The sequence below is a fragment of the Marmota flaviventris genome, chromosome 1, assembly GCF_047511675.1.
Source record: "Marmota flaviventris isolate mMarFla1 chromosome 1, mMarFla1.hap1, whole genome shotgun sequence".
Taxonomy (NCBI): domain Eukaryota; kingdom Metazoa; phylum Chordata; class Mammalia; order Rodentia; family Sciuridae; genus Marmota; species Marmota flaviventris.
In genome coordinates this window covers 136,099,387-136,121,777 of record NC_092498.1, presented here as the reverse complement: position 1 = coordinate 136,121,777, position 22,391 = coordinate 136,099,387, and the positions used below count along the sequence as shown (strand labels likewise).

Genomic DNA, 22,391 nt, shown 5'->3' with positions numbered 1-22,391 from the left:
TGAAGAATCTACTAAAAAAAAAGAATCTAGTCAGAATCATAGAGTAAAGCTCTTAGTAAGTTCAGGAACAACACAACAACCGTGTTAATTGTTATCTTGTTAGAAATGGAGAGGTTCATGTTGATATGGCTGATGAAAAGTGTTTAATAATTTTTGTTCTTAAATAGTAGAGAGAGAAAAGAGGAAAGATGAGTTACTGGATATCGCAAAGTCAAAACAAGAACGTACAAATTCAGAACTGCATAATTTGAGACAGGTATGTTCCCAGCTATCTTTCTCTCACTGTTAGGAAGGAAATGTTCATGAACAGACTAAGAAATTGTACACTGGTTAATTTTTTCTATGGCACTTTTGGAATCCTGACTACACTAGCCATACATTTAGCATAGTCGATCGGGTCTTGCTTATGGTAATTTAAAGTCAGCCATACTAACAAATATTAGGGTGAACTTAGGGAGAATAAAGGCAAGCAATGCACAGTTCTCTAGCAAACTATCTGATGTATTAAGGTTTGAAAGTGACAAATTGTAGCCTCCATTTAGCTTCATTGTTATATTTTATATTGATTTATCACTATCTATGGCAGATTTATGTAAAACAACAGAGTGATCTCCAGTTTCTTAATTTCAATGTGGAAAATTCTCAGGAATTAATTCAGATATATGATTCAAAGATTGAGGAATCGAAAGCCCTGACATCCAGGTAATCTTAGCATATGCTGTTACTATGATCTTGGCTTTTATTTCATCATTGGATCAATATTTACTTTGTGTTTACCACAGGCCAGGCCCTACTACCATTCCTCATGTAGTAGGAAATACTATATATGAGCTAAAAGTAATAATAGTCCTAGGTTATGGTGAGACCTGATTTGAGAATTTTAGGCATGATTCTAATTTAGCCACTTGATAAAAGTAAAATCATTAGATCTGATCTGTATTGGGTAGAAGATAGGCCAGAGGTAAACCAGTCCTTCATTCAGTTATTCACTTATTCAGCACCCACAGTGTTCAGGCACTAGGCCAGGAATAGGGAATAGCAAGATGCATAGAACTTAATACTTGCCTCAAGAAGTAACGTCAAAAATGGCATTGGTATCTGCAGTTGGAGCTCAACACTAAGGGTTGGCATATTGGCTCTCAAATTTTTTTAAAAAAACATATTTGTATTGGTGTATCTACATGGAATAGTGGTATTTGTTGTCACATTCTTGTACATGCACGCAGTATAACAATACAATTTGTTTCATTAGCTCTCAGACCTTATACGTATTTACATATAAACACACGCTTAAGTTGGAATTCTTTTTTGACTTAACATTAAGTATTTTGTAAAGTTGTTTAAGGTTATTTTGAGATCCCTGCCCTCAGCCTGATTTTCCTGTTTGCCTTATCAATAGGAGACTACTTTTCTAACTTGTACCCAATTTCTGTAAAATTAAAGTATAAATATATAAAGTTAGCAGGCATAATAACTAAACAATTAAATTTAGTCTGCTTTTTCAAGCAGAAATGTTACAAGAAGCCGTGAAAAGGAAGAGGGAGTAGAGAAGTTCCCCAGATCTGGATTGGATTGACATTGATGGCATCTCCTTTCCCTGGAAGAAAATGTAGTGGGATTAGTAGCTGCAGGAAACGGGTGTAAAATATTGCTACAGGCAGTGTAGCAGGAACTCAGCTGTACTGCAGCTCTTATTGTGCTTTCCTTCCAGGGCCTCTGTTAGAAGTTATTACCCTGTTGCTCTGTGGCCCAGCTGCTGCCACTGTCAGTAGACACCAGTTCCACCCAGGGTTCTCTTGTGGGCAAAATCCCCTGACATTGTCACTTTTTCCTCTTTGTATGTCAGTGCCACTGAGAGGTACTTGATGAGTTGGGATTACTCCTAAAAAGCATAAAATGGCCTATATGCCCTTTTAAAAGGAAAGAGTTGTGTTTTCTAGGAGATTAGACCAAAACAGATCAGAATACCTGAATACATGTGACATGAGAAATCTTAAAGTAAGGTATGCTAACAGGTTTTGTCACATTTGTGTAGTATCCTTGATTTGGTGGGAGTGGGTCATTTATAAAGTAAGTACAGTAGAAGTTAAGGATGAGAAAGGGGAAGTGCTTGTGGCTTGGTGGTCAAAAAGGCTTCCTGGAGGAGATCAGGCTGGAAGTGGGCTCTGCATATCAGACCAGTGGGTCTTATTGGGATTTAGCTCTAATGAGGCATATGAGAAATACTTAGAATAATGATATCAAGTGTTTTATATAACTTTCCTTTTTTGTAATGCCACTATAGCAGAGACATGTGTTTATCAGACCTTGACAATAACCACCTAAAAGTCGATGCTAAGAGGGAGAAAAGTCAGAAGTCACTGGTTAAGGACCCAAAATTTGAGACCACATTGGCTCAGCAAAATAGGCCAGACAAGATTTCTTGTGAGGTATGCAAAGGGAAGAAACTACAGATTAATACTGAATCTGGGGAAAAAAATATAATTGCTTTATCATCTCTGTTTACAAAAGACTTAATGGAGAAACAAAAGTCTTGGTCTCTGGGTGGAAAAATCCAGAGTGAACCCGAAAACAAAATCACATTGTGCAAGATCCATGAAACATCATCAAAAGGTGGTGGAATTAGGTTTCAGAATGAAGAGAAGCAGCTCTGGGAAAGTTCAGCATCTTTACCTGATGAAAAGCAGTGGCATGATGTCAGTGTTTACCTGGGCCTGACCGACTGCTCTGATGCAAAGCCACCTGAAAAGCTGGATGTGGACTGTCATGACTTGATGGAAAAGTCTGAGATGTCATGTGGCCCCAGGAATGAAGGATGTCAGAGTGACAGTGACCTGTATGAGTCCAAGTGCTGCCACCCGAGTAACTTCATAATCGAAGCCCCAGGCCACATGTCTGATATGGAGTGGATGAGCATTTTCAAGCCTTCTAAAGTGCAAAGAATTGTTCGCCACAAATCTGTGTGCACTTGTTCAGGAAGTGTCAGTGCAACAAAATATAACTCCTCGGCAAGGTTAGTGATGCTCACATCTATATGCCAGCACATAGTGTGTGTGCCAGAACGTGCAAGTTCAGAGAGCTGCAGTAGCCACCTCGTGCCTCCTGTTAAACCACAACAGTGTTTGCAAAGGAAATCTTAAGACAGACCGCTTACCCCTTGCATAGTCAGTTGAGTGCTCGATTATACAAAGGCTGTATTAGATTTCAGAGAGGAGTTGATCCTGGGGACGGCTCCAGAGGCAAACATTTGGCTTAAAAACAAAACCAGTAATGAGTTGGCCAAATATGTTTTATTAAAATACCGATGGGTGGGTCACTGTGCAGAATGGAATGCTGCTCTGAAGCATTCCTCACCCCTGGATCTATTTGGAATCAACAAGTGTATCCTTCTGTGTCCAGACTGCATTATTTTAACCACGTATCACAATTTCTTTTTGCCCTTATCCAGGGTCACTTGGCATATTCCCCATCCAACTGCTTATCCTGGGTCCAGCTTATATCTGTTTTCAACTTTATAGTCCCCCATTTTTTTTAAATCATGTAAGCGAATATTTGTATTTAATAAGCTGATAAAATTTACTAGGTTTTTAGAGATGAAAATGGATTAGATATTAGCAGAGGCTGAATTATTCAGGTTCATCTTTTTAGATTTGCTGAATCTTGTGGTTGAGTGGCGCTGTAATGTCTGCTATTTTTAACAAAGCATAGCTCGTAGATTTTAAAATACAGAAAGGATGAAGTTTCTATATTGAGAGTCTTATTTGAATTATTGTATTGATTTTCATTTTATAATTTCTTTCTGGTACTTATTATTTGGAGTGTTCTTTGACCCTTTTAGAAGCTTCAGTCCTTTAAAAATCATATCCTGCCATTTGCAAAAAAAAAAAAATTAACTTGGTTGTTGCATTAAATATCATCTAGTCATATTTGGTTTTTAAAAATCTTTGGGTGGGGCTGGGGATGTGGCTCAAGTGGTAGCGTGCTCGCCTGGCAAGCGCAGGGCGCTGGGTTCAATCCTCAGTACCACATAAAGATATTGTGTCCACCAAAAACTAAAAAATAAATATTAAAAAGTTCTCTCTCTCTCTCTCTCTCTCTCAAAAAAAAAAAAATCTTTGGGTGACTGCAAGTAATCATCACTAGGGGACAACGTTCTGTTTGTCACTACTACACAAGAACATTCATGTTAAGGGAAAAGCTTGCGTTGGATAGTTTTGAGAGCATAGAGGAGCAAATTATATATAATTTATATGTTAAACTTAATGTATAAAACAAATTCAAAATCACCTTTCCTTCTAAGGCCCTTTTGACCTGACTGACTTAAAATAATTGAGGTAACTGCTTGTTCTGCCAGTGGAGGCACATGCCAAGGCATCACATGACAGATACGTGACTAAGTAGGAAAGATAATTATGTTTTCCTATTTTTCTGTAGATTACAAGAACTTGTATGTCCACTCTATTATCTAAGTAAAATATTCGCATTTGTGCCCCCATTCCATTTGACAAATAGAGGTTTGCCTGTGGAGAGAGAAGCCATAGGCACCTGCTCTTCCATGTTCCCTAAGACCCAGCAACTGTAGGAGAATCAGCCACTGTGGCACCGTTTCACTTTCACAAAAGCATACAACCATTGACAAACTTGGCCTCGCAAACCAAAAACCTAACATTTTCACAAGTTTAACCTTACTCTGCATTAATTTTTCCCCTCCCTTTTGGATAATCCTGTCCCTAGAACTAACCTACCTTCCTTCCTTTAGTTTTAGCAGAGTGAATTCAGTGCCTATAGCATGCTTAAGCCCCTGCCCCCCACCACACCACACCCTCTTTGTGGTTTTTTTTTTTTTTTGAGGAGGGAAATTTCCTATTCTGTAGTTACCCTTAACTACAAATATTGTTTTAATTCTTATTTACAAGAGATTCATTAATTTCCAATATTATACTCAAATTAGAGCTTCTTTATTTAAAAAACATGTTGGGCTGGGGATGTGGCTCAAGCGGTAACGCGCTCAACTGGCATGCACGGGGCGCAGGGTTCGATCCTCAGCACCACATAAAAATAAAATAAAGATGTTGTGTTCACCAAAAACTAAAAAAAAAAAAAATTAAAAAATTCTCTCTTTCTCTCTCTCTCTTTAAAAACAACAACAACAACATGTTTTGTCTTCTTGAGATACTTTTAGGTATGATACTGTATGATACATGTAGGGTATTGCTTTAAGATAATCTGTTTCTGTTTGATCTTATTATTCACAGTGAGCTAATTGCCATCCAGCATTCCCACTGTTTGAGTTCTTCAAAGTCTGCCCTAAGAGAGGATGAGACAGAGGCCCCTCCTGATAAAAATAATTTATCCAAGGGTTTGTTAATCAACAAAGAAACAGCTTTGTCCAGCAAAAAGGTTTGTGTTTTGTTTATCAACTCCTAGTTTATTCAAGCAACATTTCTATCCAACATGCTTCAGTTTTTCTGTATTACTCTCACATAATTTTAACCATTCCTCAGTTTTTCAAGTTATAGAACTTTAAGGTTCTTTTTATTTATTATTTATTTTGGGGGGGCAGTACCAGGGATTGGACTCAGGGGCACGCTGGTTGTGTGTATGTTGTCTTCCAGCAGCTGTACTGTAAAGATTCAGAAACTATAGCAGGGATAGATATTTTTTCTTAGTTAGAAGCTATTTAAGTAAAAGGTCTTTCTCCTTTTTAAAAAGATAATTAAGGGCTGGGATTGTGGCTCAGCAGTAGAGCACTCAACTAGTGTGTGTGAGGCCCTGGGTTCAATCCTCAGCACCACATAAAAATAAATAAATAAAGATATTGTGTCCAACTATAGCTAAAAAATAAATATTTAAAAAAAGATAATTAAAATTGGTTTACCATCTGATTTCAGATAATGAATAGGAAAAATAAGCTTTGATTCAGTAAATTTAATTTTGCAAAAGTTTTATTTCCATATTATGATTCTTTACCTACAGAGCCTAGAGGAAGAGGGGAAAAAAAGGAAGATGGAGTTGTTGAGAGTAGGAGTTTTATTTTTTTAATATTTATTTTTTAGTTATAGTTGGATACGATATCTTTATTTTATTTATTTTTATGTGGTGCTGAGGATCGAACCTGGGGCCTCGAACGTGCTAGGCGAGCACTCTACCGCTGAGCCACAATCCTAGCCCAAGAGTAGGAGTTTTTGTTTAAAATATGTTCTTCAGGGGGCTGGGTTGTAGCTCAGTGGTAGAGCACTCGCTTGGCATGTGTGAGGCACTGGGTTTGATCCTCAGCACCACATTAATAAATAAACAAAGGTATTGTGTCCATCTACAACTAAAAAAAAAAAAATTTTTAAATAAAAAATATGTTCTTCAGACTAGAAGCATCATCACCTGAGAACTTGCCAGAAATGCAGTTTTTCAAGCCCACCCAGGACATATTGTTTTATCTCAGTTTTTTCAGGTGTGTGTGTGTGTATGTGTTACTAGGGTTAGAGCCAAGGGGCACTATATTGCTGAGTTACATTCCCAGACCGTTTTTAATTTTTTATTTTGAGACAGGGTCTCCCTAGACTGCTGAGGCTGGCCTCACACTTGCGATTCTCCTGCCTCGAACTGCAGAGTCACTGGGATTATAGGCTCAATTATTATTATTATTTTTTTAAAGAAGATTCAGTCTTTTTTTAAAAAATATCTTTATTTTTATTTGTTTATTTTTATGTGGTGCTGGGGACTGAACTTAGGGCCTCACGCATGCAAGGCAAGCGCTCTACCACTGAGCTACAACCCCAATCCACAGGCTCAATTATTTTTAAATTAATGGCTTTATACAAGGCTAGAGCCTACAAGTCAGTGTTTTGTCTGGATTATGTGATTAATCAAAATCCAAATTACCCACTTTTTTCTTTAAACATCAGTTGGCTTTAGGCAAAGTGCCCCTTGGGTCTTTTAGGTGTTTAATATATAAATATGTATGTATGTCCATTTTTTTTTTTTTATTGTGATAGTGGGGATTGAACCCTGGGATATTCTGCCACTGAGATACCCACCCCAGCCATTTTTTTTTCTTTTTTTTAAGAGGCCAGGTCATGTTAAGTTTCCCAGAATGACCTCAAACTTGTGATCCTCCTGCCTCAGCCTTCTGAGTCCCTTAAGTTACAGGTGTGTGCCACCATGCCCAGCTTAATTTTGTTGTTGTTGTTGTTTTGTTTGCACAGAACTGGGGATTGAACCCAAGGCTTTATGCATGCTAGGCAAGCACTCTACCACAGAGCCACATCCCCAGCACTTTTTTTTGGAGTGGGGGGAGTGGGGCGCGTACTGGGGACTGAATTTAGGGGTACTCGCCCACTGAGCCACATCCCTAGCCCTATTTGTATTTTATTTAGAGATAGGGTCTGAGTTGCCTAATGCCTCGCCATTGCTGAGTCTGGCTTTGAACTTGCAATTCTCCTGTTTTAGCCTCCTGAGCCGCTGGGAATACAGGTGTGCGCTACCCAGCCCAGCCCCAGCACCTTTTAATTAATTAATTTATTTTATTTTAATTTTTTCTGGTACTGTGGATTGAATCAGGGGCCCTTTACCACTAAGTTATTTGTATTATTTACTTAGTTATTTGGGACTGAGGATTGAACTCAGGGGCACTTAACCATTGAGCTACATCCTCAGCCCTTTTTAAATTTTCTTTAGAGACAAGAGTCTCACTGAGTTGCTTAGGGCCTCACTAAGTTGCTGAGGTTAGCTTTGAACTTGAGATCCTCCTACCTCAGCCTCCTGAGCCACTGGGATTGCAGACATGTGCCATTGCACCCAGCTATTTTTTAAATTTTGAGACAGGGTCTTGATAAGTTGCTGAGAATCATGCTAAGTTGCTGAGGCCTCAAACTTGTTATCCTTCTGCCTTAGCCTCTCGTGTTGTTGGGATTACAGGTGTGTGCCACCACTCCTGGCTTTAGTTTTTATGTTTGAAACAGAGTCTGTGTTGCCTGGGCTGGCCACATGGCAAGTTTGAGGCCAGCTTCAGTATCTCAGTGAGATCTTCAGCAACTTAGTAAGACCCTGTCTCAAAATAAAAAAAATAAAAAGGACTGGGGATGTGGCTCAGTGGTAAAGTGTCCCTGGGTTCAGTCCCCAGAACCAAAAAAACTAATCTTTCTGCATCTGCCTCTTCAATAGCTGGGATTATTGGTGTGTCCTACCACACTTCTGCTTTTATTTTTATTTATTTATTTATTTTAGTTGTAGATGGACACAGTATCTTTATTTATTTTTATTTGGTACTGAGGATCGAACCCAGTACCGCATGCATGAGAAGTAAGCACTCTACCACTGAGCCCCTCTTGCTTTTATTTTTAATTAGTAAATATTTTGTACAGTAACCACAAACAGCAGCCCCCTTGAAGGATATGAAGCCTTTTTTTAATTTTTATTTTTGTACCAAGGATTGCACTCAGGGGCACTCGCCCACTGAGCCACATCCCCAGCTCTATTTTGTATTTTATTTAGAGACAGGGTCTCACTGAGTTGTTGCATAGCTCCTCGCCATTGCTGAGGCTGGCTTTGAACTTGCGATCTTCCTGTCTCAGCCTCCCGAGCTGCTGGGATTACAGGTGTGAGCCACTGCATATAGCAGTATGAAACCTTTTGTTTGTATGGTTGCCCTAAGGATCCTTGGAAATAGCCTTTTCCAATGAGAGAGAGAGAGAGAGTGAGTGTGTGTGTGTGTGTGTATGTGAATGTGTAAGTGTATGTGTATGTGTGTATGTATACGCTGGAGATGTAATCCAGGGATGCTTAACCACTGAGCCACATCACCAACCCTATTTATTTTTTTATTTTGAGACAGGGTCTCACTAAGTTGCTGAGGCTTTGAACTTGGGATTCTGCTGCCTCAGCTTCCAAAACCACTGGGATTATAGGTGTTTGCCACTATACCTAGCAAATAAATATTTTAAGCATTAGAAAAATGAAGGCTATAACTGGGCACAGTGGTGCATACCTGTAATCCCAGTGATTTAGGAGGCTGAGGCAGGAAGATTGCAAGTTAAGGCCAGCCTCAGCATCTTAGCTAGGCCTAAGCAATTTAGTGAAGCCCTATCTCAAAATTTAAAAAAGAAAGAAGAGGATACTGGTGTTGTAACTCAATGATAAAGCCTCCTGGGTTCGATCCCCAGTACCAGGTAACAGAGGAAGAAGAGGAAGCAACTGTGCACCTACATTAGGGTTTATGAGATGTTTACATTTTAGGATATTTGCTTTATTTTTCTTTTTGAGGTAATAAAGTAGGAATCCCACCTGCCATTTTCTCCAGGCCCTCCCAGTTAACCACCATTCTGAAGTTGATTACACATTGTTTTTATTCTTTTGCTACATAAAAGTACATACATAGGGGCTGGGGTTGTGGCTCAGAGGAAAAGTGCTTGCCTAGCATGCATGAAGCACTGGGTTCGATCCTCAGCACCACATAAAAATAAAAATGAAGGTATTGTGTCCACCTACAACTAAAAAATAAATGTTAAAAAAGTACATACATAAATATTACATGATGCTATTTCGTGTGGTGTTGTATTTTTGTGGTGTTGAGGATGAAACCCAGAGTCTCGTGTATGCTAGGCCAGTGTCTACCACTGAGTCAGCTCCCCAGCTCCCAAAGTTGAAAAGTAACAAGAATAAATGAAAGCACAGCTTTATGTTCTAAAAGCTTATAGGCCCTTAGTATTGAAGTCCCATATGCAGATATTTGGATCTGCTAATTATGCCTTCAAAAATTTATTTAGGAAAGTAAATTGTAGGGGCTGGGGATGTGGCTCAAGCGGTAGCACGCTCGCCTGGCATGCGTGCGGCCCGGGTTCGATCCTCAGCACCACGTACAAACAAAGATGTTGTGTCCGCCAAAAAAATAGATAAATTCATTCTCTCTCTCTCTCTCTCTCTCTCTCCTCTCTCTCTTTAAAAAAAAAAAAAAAAAAAGAAAGTAAATTGTAGCAAAATTCTGTTAAAATCACATTATTTAACAGAGTAGGTTCTAAGAAATAAAAGGAATTTGATTAATATTGATGTCTTACTTTGCAATATCTAATCAAATATTAACAGGTAGCTACAACTTGTGACTAAAAGTTGTGTTTGTAAATATAAACACTTAAAAATATTTCTCAATTTTATGAATGCTCAAACTATTAATCCTTCTAGGAAGACTTCTCACCCACAAGTAAGCTTCAGCGGTTGCTGGCAGAATCTCGGCAAATGGTCACGGATCTGGAGCTGAGCACACTGTTGCCCATCAGCTGTGAGAATTTCGACAGCAGTACCAGAAGTGTGCGTTTCCTTTTCTTAGGGCTACACGGGTAGGATCTGGACACTCCATGAGCACTGGAGTGCAGGTGTCACAGGAGACAGCCTTTCTGTTACTATGAGAGTTCCTTTATGTCTCCGAGGTAGGAAGTTGGCTGCTTGCTTTAAGGAGAAAGGCTCAAATATCTCTTCATCCAAACTGCCTCTGCCTCTTTGTAATTCCTGTTACTTGGACATGTGAGCATGAATTCTTGGGAATAGTTTTTTATGTGTATGATGCTACAGATGAAACCCAGAGCTTGGTGCCAAACACTCTACCACTGAGCTAGAACCCCAACCCAAATTCTTGGGGATTTTTAAAAACACAACATTTCAATTTTCAACATTTCAAATACACAAAAATTTCAAATGGGAAAAATAGAATAATAACAGTCACTCACCTTTAACAGTCATTAACTTGTTGCCATTTTTGTTTTATTCTCCCCATCCAACCATGTTTTCTTCTGAAGTGTTTTAGGGCAAATGTAAGACAATGTATCATTTCACTTCATAGTTGTCTGTATCAGATATGGACTTTTAGAAACAGCCATAAGATTATTATATTCAACAAAACTAACAGTATCCTTAATATCATCTGTTGACTAAACCATCTTAAGTTTTTCCCATTTGTCTTAAAAATGTCTTTTTTCTCTTTGTTCAAATCAGTATCTACCCAAGGTCCATACTTTGTATTTGGATATGGCCCTTAAAGTCTCTGTAGTGACCAACATTTCCTTTCTTCCCACTTTTCTCTTCCTCCTCTTCCTTCCTTCTTTCTCTTCTGTTTTCCTCTTCCTTTTTCTCCGTCTTTTCTACTTTTTATTTCTTTGGTGCTGAAGATTGAACCCAGGGCCTTGCATATGCTAAGCGTGCTCTGTACCACTGAGCTATACTCTCATCCCTAGCTTTAGTTTTTTAAGGCCATTCATGTGTGGAAGAAACACTGGGTCATTTGTCCTGGAGAGTTACCCACATTTGGAATCTCACTGACTCTCTCTTTGAGTTAACACTTTCCTGTGTCCCCCATAATTCCTGAAAACTGGCATTTAGATTAGCAATTTGATGAGACTCTTGATCAATTTGGGGTTTGGAGTTTTTAAAATTTTGGCATTGGTCATTCTATCTGCTTCCTGTTCTGTCACATCAGGAGGGCCCTAATATCTGGTTGTCCATTAAAGATGTTATGCTTGATGGGTGTGTTTGGGAGTTTGTCAGCCTGAGCTTGAATATTACCAGGTTTCTCTAAAATCACTTAATGATTTTAGCATTCACTGATTATTATTTAGCATTCACTGATTATTATTTAGAACACATTACTTCATCGGGAACTTCATAATAGTCATTTTCTAAATCTGTCATTCTTACAGGGAGAATGACATGTTAAATCTTTTTTTTTTTTGGTACTGGAGCTTGAACCCAGACACACTCTACCACTGAGCTATATTCTCACCCCTTTTAGTTTTTTATTTTGAAACAGGGTTTTACTAAAATTGCTATGGCTTTAGTTGCTGAGGCTGGCCTCAAACTTGTTATTCTTCTGCTTCAGCCTTCTGAGTCTCTGGGATTTCAGGTGTGTGCCACCAAGTCCAGGTCACACGTTAACTTTAACTGTTTATTTTAAGCATAGTAACAGTTCAATGGCAGTGATGTAAGTTACTCTGTAGATTTTATGGCATCATCGTAAATAGCGAAAAGATTGCTGGAAATCAGGATAGTTGCCCAGTTTCCTCATTGTAAAATATGAGCTTAGAACTGGTGCTTTAAGATTCAAGGAACTTTACTTGGGTGTGCTATGTGAATATTTAAAGATATTTGAAAGCCACTGAGTTAAATTCTTTTGTATTCCTGACCCAAAACCAAAATAAACAAAGCAGGTCTTCAAGAATACTGAAAGGCTTTTGTATTAACCCTAGCTGGGGTGCAGCTCAGAGGTGGAGTGTGTGCCTAGCTTGCGTGAGACCCAGGGTTCCATCCCCAACACTGAAAAGAAAGAAAAAAGAACCTTGTTGGAGTATAATGCCATACAATAAAATGAAGACATTTATTAAGAATGTCTTTAATGATTATTTTAGTACTTTAATAAAAAACTGATATAAAAAAACTGGTTTGATAAGTTTGGACAAATGTGTATCCACCCATGCAACCAGTATTCCAATCAAGGTACAGAGCGTTTCCATCACCCGAGAGGTCCTTTATGCTCATTGAAGTGAATCCCTCTTTACCACTGTGTGCAGTTTCTGATCTGATTTTATCATGAGAGACTAGTTTGGCCTATTCCAGAGCTTTGTGAAAGTAGAGCAGTATGGCATGTGCGCTCTCCAGCTTTTTCAGTGTGACTGAGCTTCAGCCAGGCTGTGTATCAGCACTGTGTTCCTTTTTAATTGCTGCATAGTAGTATTCCATTATGTGACTCTTCCACCGATTATTTTTTCTCCTCTTGGTGGGACATTTGTTTCCTCTTTGTGGCTACTATGAGTAAAGCTACTGTGGACATTTTTATACCAGTGTTTTTATGTATGTATATTTTCCTTTTTTGTTAATACCGAGAAGTAGAGTTGCTCGTGATACAATAATGTATATTAGCTGGGCCTGGTGGTACATACCTATTATCCCAGAGACTCCAGAGCCTAAGGCAGGAGGGTGGCTTGGAGGTCAGCCTCTCCATTGTGGCAAGATCCTTTCTCAAAATAAAAAAATAAAAAGGGCTGGGATGTAGCTCAATGGTAAGGTACCCCTGGGTTCAATCCCCAATACCAAAAAAAAAAAAAAAAAGAACAAAAGAATAGATGTACACTTGGGCTGGGGTTGTAGCTCAGTGGTAGAGCGCTTGCCTAGCATGTGTGAGGCACTGGGTTAAATTCTTAGCACCACATAAAAATAAATAAATAAATAAATAAAGGTCCATTGACAACTAAAAAAAAAAATAGGTGTACATTTAACTTCTTAATAAACTGCCAAATTGTTTTTCAAGTTAGTTCTGCTAGCTGTGTATAAGTGTTGTAGATGTTCCGTATACTTACCAATATATACTTATGTCATCATATTTGATCTAAATTGTTCTGGTAAATATGAATTAGCATATTATTGAGATTTAATTTGCATTTGTTGGCTAATGATAAACATCTTCCTATGTATTCCTCTCCACTTATTTATGTTTTCCTTTTTTCTCTTACCATATTTTATAGTTCTCATTGTAGGGATCCTGTATATCTTTTGTTAAATTTCTCTCCTAATATTTTGTTTATTGAGGCTATTATACATGGTGTTTTAAGGTTTGAGAATGTATTTTCATTATTTGTTGATATAAATACTGTAAATAGGAACTTTGCTGCATTCATCTATTCTATATTTTCTAATAGACAAGCATGGCGTTTGTGAGCAAAGAAAATTTTGCTGGGCATGGTGGTGTATACCTATAATTCCCAGCAACTAGGAAGGCTGAGGCAGGAGGATTGCAGGTTTTAGGCCAACCTCAGCAACTTAGCAAGACCCTCAGCAATTTAGTGAGACCCTGTCTCAAAATTTAAAAAGATAAAAAGGACTAGGGATATAGCACCCCTGGATTCAATCCCTAGTACAATTTAAAAAAAAAAAAAGAAAAAGAAAGAAACTTATTTTTTCCCAGTCTTTATGCCTGATTTCTTACAGCTCTGGCTAGGATCTTCATATAAATGTTGAATAGAAATAGGGGGAGCAGGTGTCTTTGGCACATTCCCTGAAATACTCGCTGGCATTTCTTGCATGCTATCTTCAGTTGGCATTGTGTTACAATGAGCTGTCACATAGCAGTTTTCTGTGACACAGATGATCCAAAAGTTAGCATATTTGCCATGTTAGAATCAGCATGCTCCTTCCAGAAACCTAAACAGGTAGTTACAAAGGTTACCTTTAAAGAAGAATAAAGCTCCCGGGCTGGGATTGTCGACTAGCACACAGGAGGCACTGGGTTTGATCCTCAGCACCACATAAAAATAAAATAAAGGTATGTGTCCACCTGTAACTAAAAAATAAATATTAAAAAGAAGAAGAAGAAGAAGAAAGCTCTAAGATGGACATTGTAGAGGAGCTTGTAGTCTCAGGTATGCAGGAGGCTGGAGTGGGAGAATCACTTGAGCCTAGGCATCCAAAACCAGCCTGGGCAACATAGCTAGACCCTGTCCCTCAAAAAAGAAAAAAGAAGAAGAAAATGGAAATCCTATCATTTGTGACAACATGGATTAATCTAGGAGACGTTGTTAAGTGAAATAAGCCAGGCACAGAAAGACAAATACTGCATGGTCTGATTAACATGCAGCTACATGATCTGATAAACTTAGGGGGCACAGTGGCACACAACTGTAATGCTAAGAACCTGGGAGGTTGAGGTAGGGAGTAGCAAGTTCAAAGCCAGCCTTAGCAATTTGTTGTGACCCTGTCTCAAAATAATAAAATAAAAAGGGCTGGGATGTAGCCCAGTGGTAGAGCACCCCTGGGTACCAAAAACATTTTTTTTAAATAAAATGGTCAACCTCACAGAAGCAGAAGGTGGAATGGTAGTTATCAGGGACTAGAGGGGTGGAGGAAAAGGGGAAATGTTGGCCAGAAGATACAAACTTTCAGTCAGTGGAGGAATAAGTTCAAGAGATCTATTATACCACATAGTGAGCATAATTAATAACAATGTATTATACACTTGAAATTGCTGAGAGAGTAGATTTTTTTTAAATGATAAGTACATGAGGTTGATTTGGTCCTTCCAAAATGTATACATATTTCAGAACATCACAACACAAATATATACAGTTTTTGTCAATTTAAGTAAAAATAAATCCTCACTTCTTTTCTTTGTGATACTGGGGATTGAAACCAAGGTCCCAGGCATGTACTGTACCACTGAGCTATTCTCCTAGCCCTAGAAACATTTAAATAAAAGTTAGATATGTGCTACTCAGAGGACTGAGGGTTGAGGCAGGAGGATCACAAATTCCTGGTGAGCCTAGACAACTTAATGAGACCCTGTTTTTAAAAAAAGAAAAAAAGGCTGGGGATGTTCCTCAGGGGTACAGCACTTGCCTAGTATGTATGATGCCCAGGATTGATCCCCAATACCCGCCCCCATACAAGGTATGTTACAAAATAGCAGTTTTATACATGTTAAATGGCTATGAAATACTTAATTACCACAGTACGTATAGTGGGGACCTGAATCTGCTTGTAGATTGGCTTGTTGAGAAGTGGTGCAGGGCTGTTGCTGGGTGGAAAGTTGTAGCAGCAGTTGGAACTGTGTGTGACTCACAACATGGGCTGGGGAATGTTTCAGGGTGAGTGTGTCTTGAGTAGTCCCATCATGGCCCAGTTCACCTGGGACAATGTGCCTAGTGTTCCTTGTGGACAAAATCGTACATAAATGCAAACTTCACATTAAGCCCAAATTGTCCACTAACATACCAGATTGCTGTAACCCACTCTTGTTTTCAAAGCAAGTGTTACAACAGGCCTGTCTTTCAGGCTCTGGCTCCAGGCTCTTCTTGTAACCTCTTTTTTAGGGTTTGCTATAATTTAGATCCGAATGTCCCGCAAAGGCCTTGTGCTAAAGGTTTACTGCCCAGTTCATGTTGCTATTAGGAGGTAGTGAATCTTTTAGGAGGCTGGGCCTAGTAGAAAGGGGAGCGGTCATTGGGGCATGCCCGCAAAGAGAATATTGGGACCCCATCCCTCCTCTTTCTCATTCACTGCGGCCTTGGATGGATGGACTTCCTCTGCTGTTTGCTCCCTCCATGACATGCTGCCTTGCACAGGTCCAAAAACTATGGATTCACCTGATCTGGATCAAAATTGAGAGTCAAAACAAACCTTTCCTCTTTTTAAAAGTTGATAATCTCAGATATTTTGTTATAGTAATAAAAAAGCTAACACATTCCTGTCTAAGATAGGAATAAACTCCCTCATTTTGGTCTTCATAATGTGGATCTGTGTGTGTGTGTGTATTTATTTCCATCAGAGTACACATCATGGTACATAATGATTGATTACATGCTACTGAGGATGCTTGGTAACTACCTTGAATGGAACTGATAGGAAAAAAGGCAAGACTGTGACCTTAGGTATAGATTGAAAAAAAATGCTAAAGCTATTTGAAGTTAGTGCAAGCTTAGCTTCAGAGAATTTTTGAATCATGCCTGTAATCCCAGCTACTCAGGAGGCTGAGGCAAGAGGATTGAGGCCAGCCTTGGTAACTTAGCAAGACCTTCAGCAACTTAGTGAGACTTTGCCTCAAAATAAAAAGGGCTGGGAATGTAGCTCAGTCATAAAGCATCCCTGGGTTCAATCCCTAGTGCCTTTCTACCCCAGCTCCCAGAATTTTTCTCAAAAAAAAAAAAAAAAAAAGAATTTTTGAGCTAATTAGACCCAGAAGAAATATCTAATCCAAGATTTTCATTTTACACTGAGGAAAAGGGGCTATATCTCCTTTTGTTCAACGTCCCACATAGAATCAGAAAATCATTTAATTGGAAAAAAATATTCTTTCCACTGAATTAGCTGATTGTAGAAATGGATGGGAAAGCATAATTTAAATAGTAGAAGTCTACTTGGCAACACACTTTATGTACTCCTCCCCCATGCCTTTGAACTTGGTACAGATAGAAACAGGAAAAGCAAATATTTTGAAAAAATAAAAATTTTTTCAAGAAGGAAGCAGGGTAAAGTTCTGAGCACCCTGTGTCACCAAGGCGTTGCCGTCTGTAGCTCAAGACAAGAGTGGTGATTCAGAGCTGTGAAACAGGCTTTCTCCGACATCTCTGGGGAGCCCAAAATGATTTGGCCCTCCTGGTAGGGAAATGGCAGGGTTTTCTAAAAGCTAAAAAGAACTGAGCCTTTGACAAAGCAATGTCACTTGGGAATCTCTCCTACAGACACTTCTGCATGGGCATAAATGGCATAAGTACAGATTTTCATTGCAGTGTTGCTTTATAAAAAAGACAAGCTGCAGCCCAGTTGTCCAGCAAGAGAGAGGTGAGCAGTGCACATCCACACCCTGGGACCCTGCTTAGCTATGAGGCAGGGCAGCTGGGATGCAGGAATAGCTTGTTCTTATCCTGAAAGGCTATACAGGCTAGTGCTACCACCGGGCGTTCCAGCTCTTTCTTTAGGGGTCTTAAATCTTTTTTGTGGCAGGCTGGGAAAGCTTATGGAACCATGGGTCTCTTTTAGCATATTGTGGTTTGTCTGATCATTTTCTTTTTTCAGTGTTGGGGAGGTACCAGGGATTGAACCTAGGGGTGCTCTACCGCTGAGCTATATCCTCAGCCCTTTTTATTTTTGAGACAGGCTCTCACCAAGTTGCCCAGGCTGGCCTCAAACTTGGGATCCTCCTACATAGCTGTGATTATAGGTGTGTGCCACCAGACCCTGCACTTGGTTGTACTTCTTCTATTTCCTAAGGTTTTTTTTAAATGCATGTCTACTATATTTGCATATAGTTGTCTTTGTTTTTTTCTAGTTTCTCTATCCTAAGTACTAACTTGGGGATTGTTTTTTAGAACTTAGAAGTCTCAGAAGAGTCAGATCAAAAGAATACCTTTGTCAGTCATTGAAAAAAACAAAGTCAACTTGAATATTCATTGTTATCTTGGGTAAGTCACCTTTGCTTATCTCACCTTATATCTTAGTTAACATTTAATAAGTAACTTGGGATATTGATAATGTGGAGTCAAGGCCATGCATTCGTTTGGCCAGTAATCCTCTTTTTCGCTTGGCCTATTTATACTGTACATACCTTCTAAATTCAGTCAAAGTAAAATGTCAACTACTTGTGAGAGAAATACAGATTAAAAGCTCTTATTCTGAGTACATAAAATTTTAAATCTAAGGAAGTTAATACATAGATCCAGCTTTAAAAATCAGATTCTAAATTAACATTTCAGTCTCTCACCTAGATGGCTCTCTGATAAGAAAAGTGTTTCTGGGGTTTCAGGTTTCATCAGAAAGTGGACAGACCCAGTAAGCACTTTCTTGGTTTGCATCTCCTGTGTCAGACTTTCATGTCAGGTACACAGTTACTTCAGAATTCAGTTTGATACGGCAACGGTATTGCCCATCTCTTCACCGTGAACATAAGAGCTGGAGCTGGGAAGACAGGAAGTTGAGTTGCCCCAGCTCCCTGTTCCTCTCCCTCTTATGCTGCTCTCTTGCTAGGGAGTTTTGTGTTTGTGACACGTCACATGACCTTATGCTGCTGGAACCAGGATGTGTGGTGAATGTCTTCCACCCTGGGAGCTTCAGTGCTGTCCGGTGCTTGCTGGTTTTCACTGTTTGCTCTGTTTCCTCCCCCAGCGCCAGATTTCTCATCTATATGGAGGGCAGAAAGCAGACATCAATGTGACTTCACCTTAGAACAAGAGATGACTGTGATCCTTCACAGGCAGCATTTAACACCAAAGCGGAGCAGAAACTAAAAGTTTATTTTTTAAAACATCTGTTGTTTTCAGTTAACCATTTTCATGTCTAAGAAATATTTCCATTTGTAAGCAGTAAGGCCTTATTGTATGTACACGGAGTTGGAATTATGCTAAGAAGGAAAAAGGTCTCTGTAAAGGTGCAGACTGTAGCTGGGCACTGAAGACTCTTCACATGGGAGGTCAGGTGAGCGCCTGTGTGTAGATGCCACCTTACCACCTGCTTTCCTAAACCTTGAACATCAGAGTCAGCTCCAGATATATGAGGAATAATTTTCTCTTCTCATACAATTTTAACGCTGGGCTTTGCTGTGTTAACAGACATGAGATGATATGATATAAAATGTTTTTAAGGGAAAATATCACCTTGGAGGCTGACAGGTGAGGTCCATCTGTCCTAAGCCAGCAGAGCCCTGTCTTGCCTGGGTCCGTAACTCAAACAAAAGCTTGCTGGAAAACCAAGTTTCATATGAATTTTTTTATATTAAAGGATTAAAACACTTCCATTTTAACTTGTAAATTTTATTTTTTAAAGAATATAATGTGTGCTCTGTGTTCCTTCTAAGAGAACTGATCAGCTTCAGTCAATAAAAAATATTTTTAATACTAAAAAAAAAAAACTTTTGTTTTTTTAAATTATATAGGAATAAAATAAGGAAGGTGTTATTTTAAACTGAACTGGCAAGTTAATTTCCTTAGGAATGGGAATGTATTTTTTTTTAATCATTGCAGATATCAAAGTTCTGTTGTACTGGATAAATGCGCCTTTGTTGAAGGTTTCAGTGTTTCTTCGGAGATGATTTTCATGAGAGTGGAAAAGCCGCCCCAGTTAGCCTTTTTAATTAGGGTGCTGAAAAGAGAAGTTGGGCAAGGTTTGGCTGCATTCTTTATAAATACTTGCTTTCTCCCCAGGCTAGTTGTTCAGAATAAGATTGAGAAAGGTGTAGTTGATCCAAAACCAGCGCTTGCCAAGTCGGGTACATAAACTACCCCTGGGGTAGGCTGGCTTCCAATCTGAGAATCAAAATATTAAATTTTTCCCTTTGTATGACAGGTTTGGGATCACACACATCACCCTGCCTACTAGAAAGGGAACACCGACGAGATGCTAACAGGAAAACTTTAGGAAACTAAAGGATTTTTTTTTTTTTTGTACCTGAGATTGAACTCATAGGCACTTTACCACTGAGCCATATTCCCAGCCTTATTTTGCATTTATTTAGAGACAAGGTAGCAAGACCGTGTCCCAAAATAAAAAATAAAAAGGGCTGAGATGCAGCTAAGTGGTAGAGTGCTCCTGGGTTCAGTCCCCAGTACCAAAATATATATATAAATCCTAGCCAGGTATGATGGTACCCACCTGTAATCCCAGCGAATAGGTAGGCCAAGGCAGGAGGATCTTAAGTTCAAGGCTAGCTCCAGCAACTTAGTTGAGACCCTGTATCAAAATATAAAATAAAAAGGGCTGGGAAAGTGGCTCCATGGTAAAGCACTCCTTGGTGCTTAGCACCTCACTTTTGCTGGGGCTGCCCTTGAACTTGGGATCCTCCTGCCTCAGCCTGCTGAGCCACTGGGCTTACAGGAGGGCTATCATCATCATTCTTAAGACCATCAGATCATTTTAAGAGGAGCCACTGAATCATGCTCTGATTTGTCTGCCAGCAATCATCTTGGCATTGGAAAAGTCATTGAAAAAGAATTTGTGAACAGATTTTTAAAACAGAAATAGAAGTACCTCAAAGAAAGAAGTTCTGAATCAAGTTGATCATAAACACTAAGAACAATTTGAGCCAAAAGGTGCCAACAGCTCAGAACCAAGAGGCAGCATGGGATGAGGCTGCCTGGCTGCCTTTGGGAGGCAGGCCAAGGGTGGAAACCTTGTCATGCTCTGGCCTACTGATCCTGGGTTTGCTGTGGCCCTGACTTTAGTCTTCCCTCTATGGTGACACCTGTAGCAAGCTGGTGGCTTTGTAGTTGCTCAATGCCATTTCCCTTGAGCCAGTTGATGGTGATTCTGTTAGGGCACATTGCAGGAAGGTTCATCTTGCTAAGCCTTGGGGAGAATTATCGCAGCAGCCTCTGGTGTGCTGGAGAACAGTGAATACCATCAAGTTAAGAAACCAGACACGTTCATCAGGACTGCAGTTGACGAAGTAGGTTAAAACCTGGATGGTGTCTCAGGAGCTTGTTAATCAGCCCTGTGAAGGAAAACTTCTGAAGGTTCTCAGCCAGTGCATGCTTGGGAAAACAACAACAAAAGAACAAAGCCATTTTGAGCACGTAGTAGGGCTTTGCTGGCCCCTAGAGACACAAGAGTGAGCAGAGCAATCCTTGCTTATATCCTAATCTGGGAGACAGACCTTAGTAAAAACATCACATACTAGGTCATGAAGACTGCTAAGTGTTATGAAATAAAGCTGTGTACAATTAGGGACATAGGTCAGGCTTCTCTGAAGAAATGACATCTGAACCAAGAGCTGAAAGATGAGTAGGTGCTAACCAGGCAAACAGGAAGAGGGAGATAATTCCAGACCATAGTAATAGCATGTGCAACGGCCCTGAGCTGGAAAGAAGTGTGATGCATTTAGAGACCTGATGGACCAGGATGGTGCAAGATGAAGCTGGATAAAGACTGGGGCCAGATCACATGTGTGCATCAGTGAGGCATCCTGGGCATTGCAGGACATGTCCTTTTAGAGAATCCAAATGATGTAGATGCTGTCTAGTTTTTCCCTAAAATGGGGTCTGATTTACAGCCCAAATGCATTGTATTTGTGATACCCTGGAGGGAGAAATAAACAATCCTCAAGATGCACCAAAATGGCACGAGGAATCAGTTCTCCTGAAGATGTTCTGGAAGATGAAGGATGACATTTAGGATGGGGTAGTTTGTATCCTTGTATTCCTGGAATGTGGTTTCATGAAATAATCTTGTATTGCAGTGTCCCACTTTATGGGGGTTGCTTTTCTCTTAACCTCTCATTTCACATCCATACATTTAACGCTACCTTGTGCCAGAGGCCCTGCTGGGCACTGAGTATAGCACTATGCCAGACCGGTCCTTGCCCTCCAGTAGCTTAAAGATTCATCACATAAATTGAAACTCATGGAGATGAACTAACAAAGTGCTCGGGTCCCAAAAAACAAGCAATGGTAGTGTCCTTGTAAAAGTCACTGGCTACTGCCATGGGCTTCCCTGTTTGCTGAAGAGCACTGACTTCGAAATCAGGCCAATCTGGGTCTAGATCCTGCATGCCCCATTTACTGGACTGAACTTAGGTTCCTTCTTAACCTCTGAGCCTGTTTCTTGGCTAAAAATACCATCAGAACTTTAAAGAAGATTAAATGAGATACTGCTGACCAAATGCTGAGCACACTAATAAGCTGTGTATTTATAAGAATGTTAGACAGCTGCTAATGTAAAATCACTATGGCAGAGGTTGTAGATCCAGAGGGGTTGTGGCCTCTTGTACATCTTTGAAGGTTACAGATAATTGCTTCTGTCCCATGCCAGAAAAGGAGAAACATCTGGCACAGAGCAAACAAGCAAGCCCCTTAGTTGTTAGGGCTTTAATTCAATAGCTGAGGATTAAAGATGAGGTGATACATGTAAAGGTTTAGCCCAGGTCCTAGCAAATAAGC

The 22,391-nt window shown here is 39.6% G+C and overlaps 1 protein-coding gene across 7 annotated transcripts in view; it reads left to right on the top strand.

Moving 5' to 3' along the window:
• The window catches only part of Ccdc62 (coiled-coil domain containing 62), a 42,664-nt gene extending 23,409 nt beyond the window's left edge, over nucleotides 1-19,255 (top strand). For 4 of the 7 annotated variants that reach the window (XM_027921361.3, XM_027921357.3, XM_071616379.1 and 1 more), the window contains 7 exons: nucleotides 168-256; nucleotides 587-702; nucleotides 2,285-3,013; nucleotides 5,256-5,400; nucleotides 10,174-10,299; nucleotides 17,835-17,927; nucleotides 18,628-19,255. In XM_027921361.3, the coding sequence (XP_027777162.2) occupies nucleotides 168-256; nucleotides 587-702; nucleotides 2,285-3,013; nucleotides 5,256-5,400; nucleotides 10,174-10,299; nucleotides 17,835-17,888 (1,259 nt within the window). In that variant the 3' untranslated portion in view covers nucleotides 17,889-17,927; nucleotides 18,628-19,255. The remainder of the gene's footprint in view (nucleotides 1-167; nucleotides 257-586; nucleotides 703-2,284; nucleotides 3,014-5,255; nucleotides 5,401-10,173; nucleotides 10,300-17,834; nucleotides 17,928-18,627) is intronic. The other 3 variants (XM_034636781.2, XM_071616388.1, XM_027921359.3) reach the window with 3 other exon arrangements.
• Nucleotides 19,256-22,391: the final 3,136 nt, after the last annotated feature.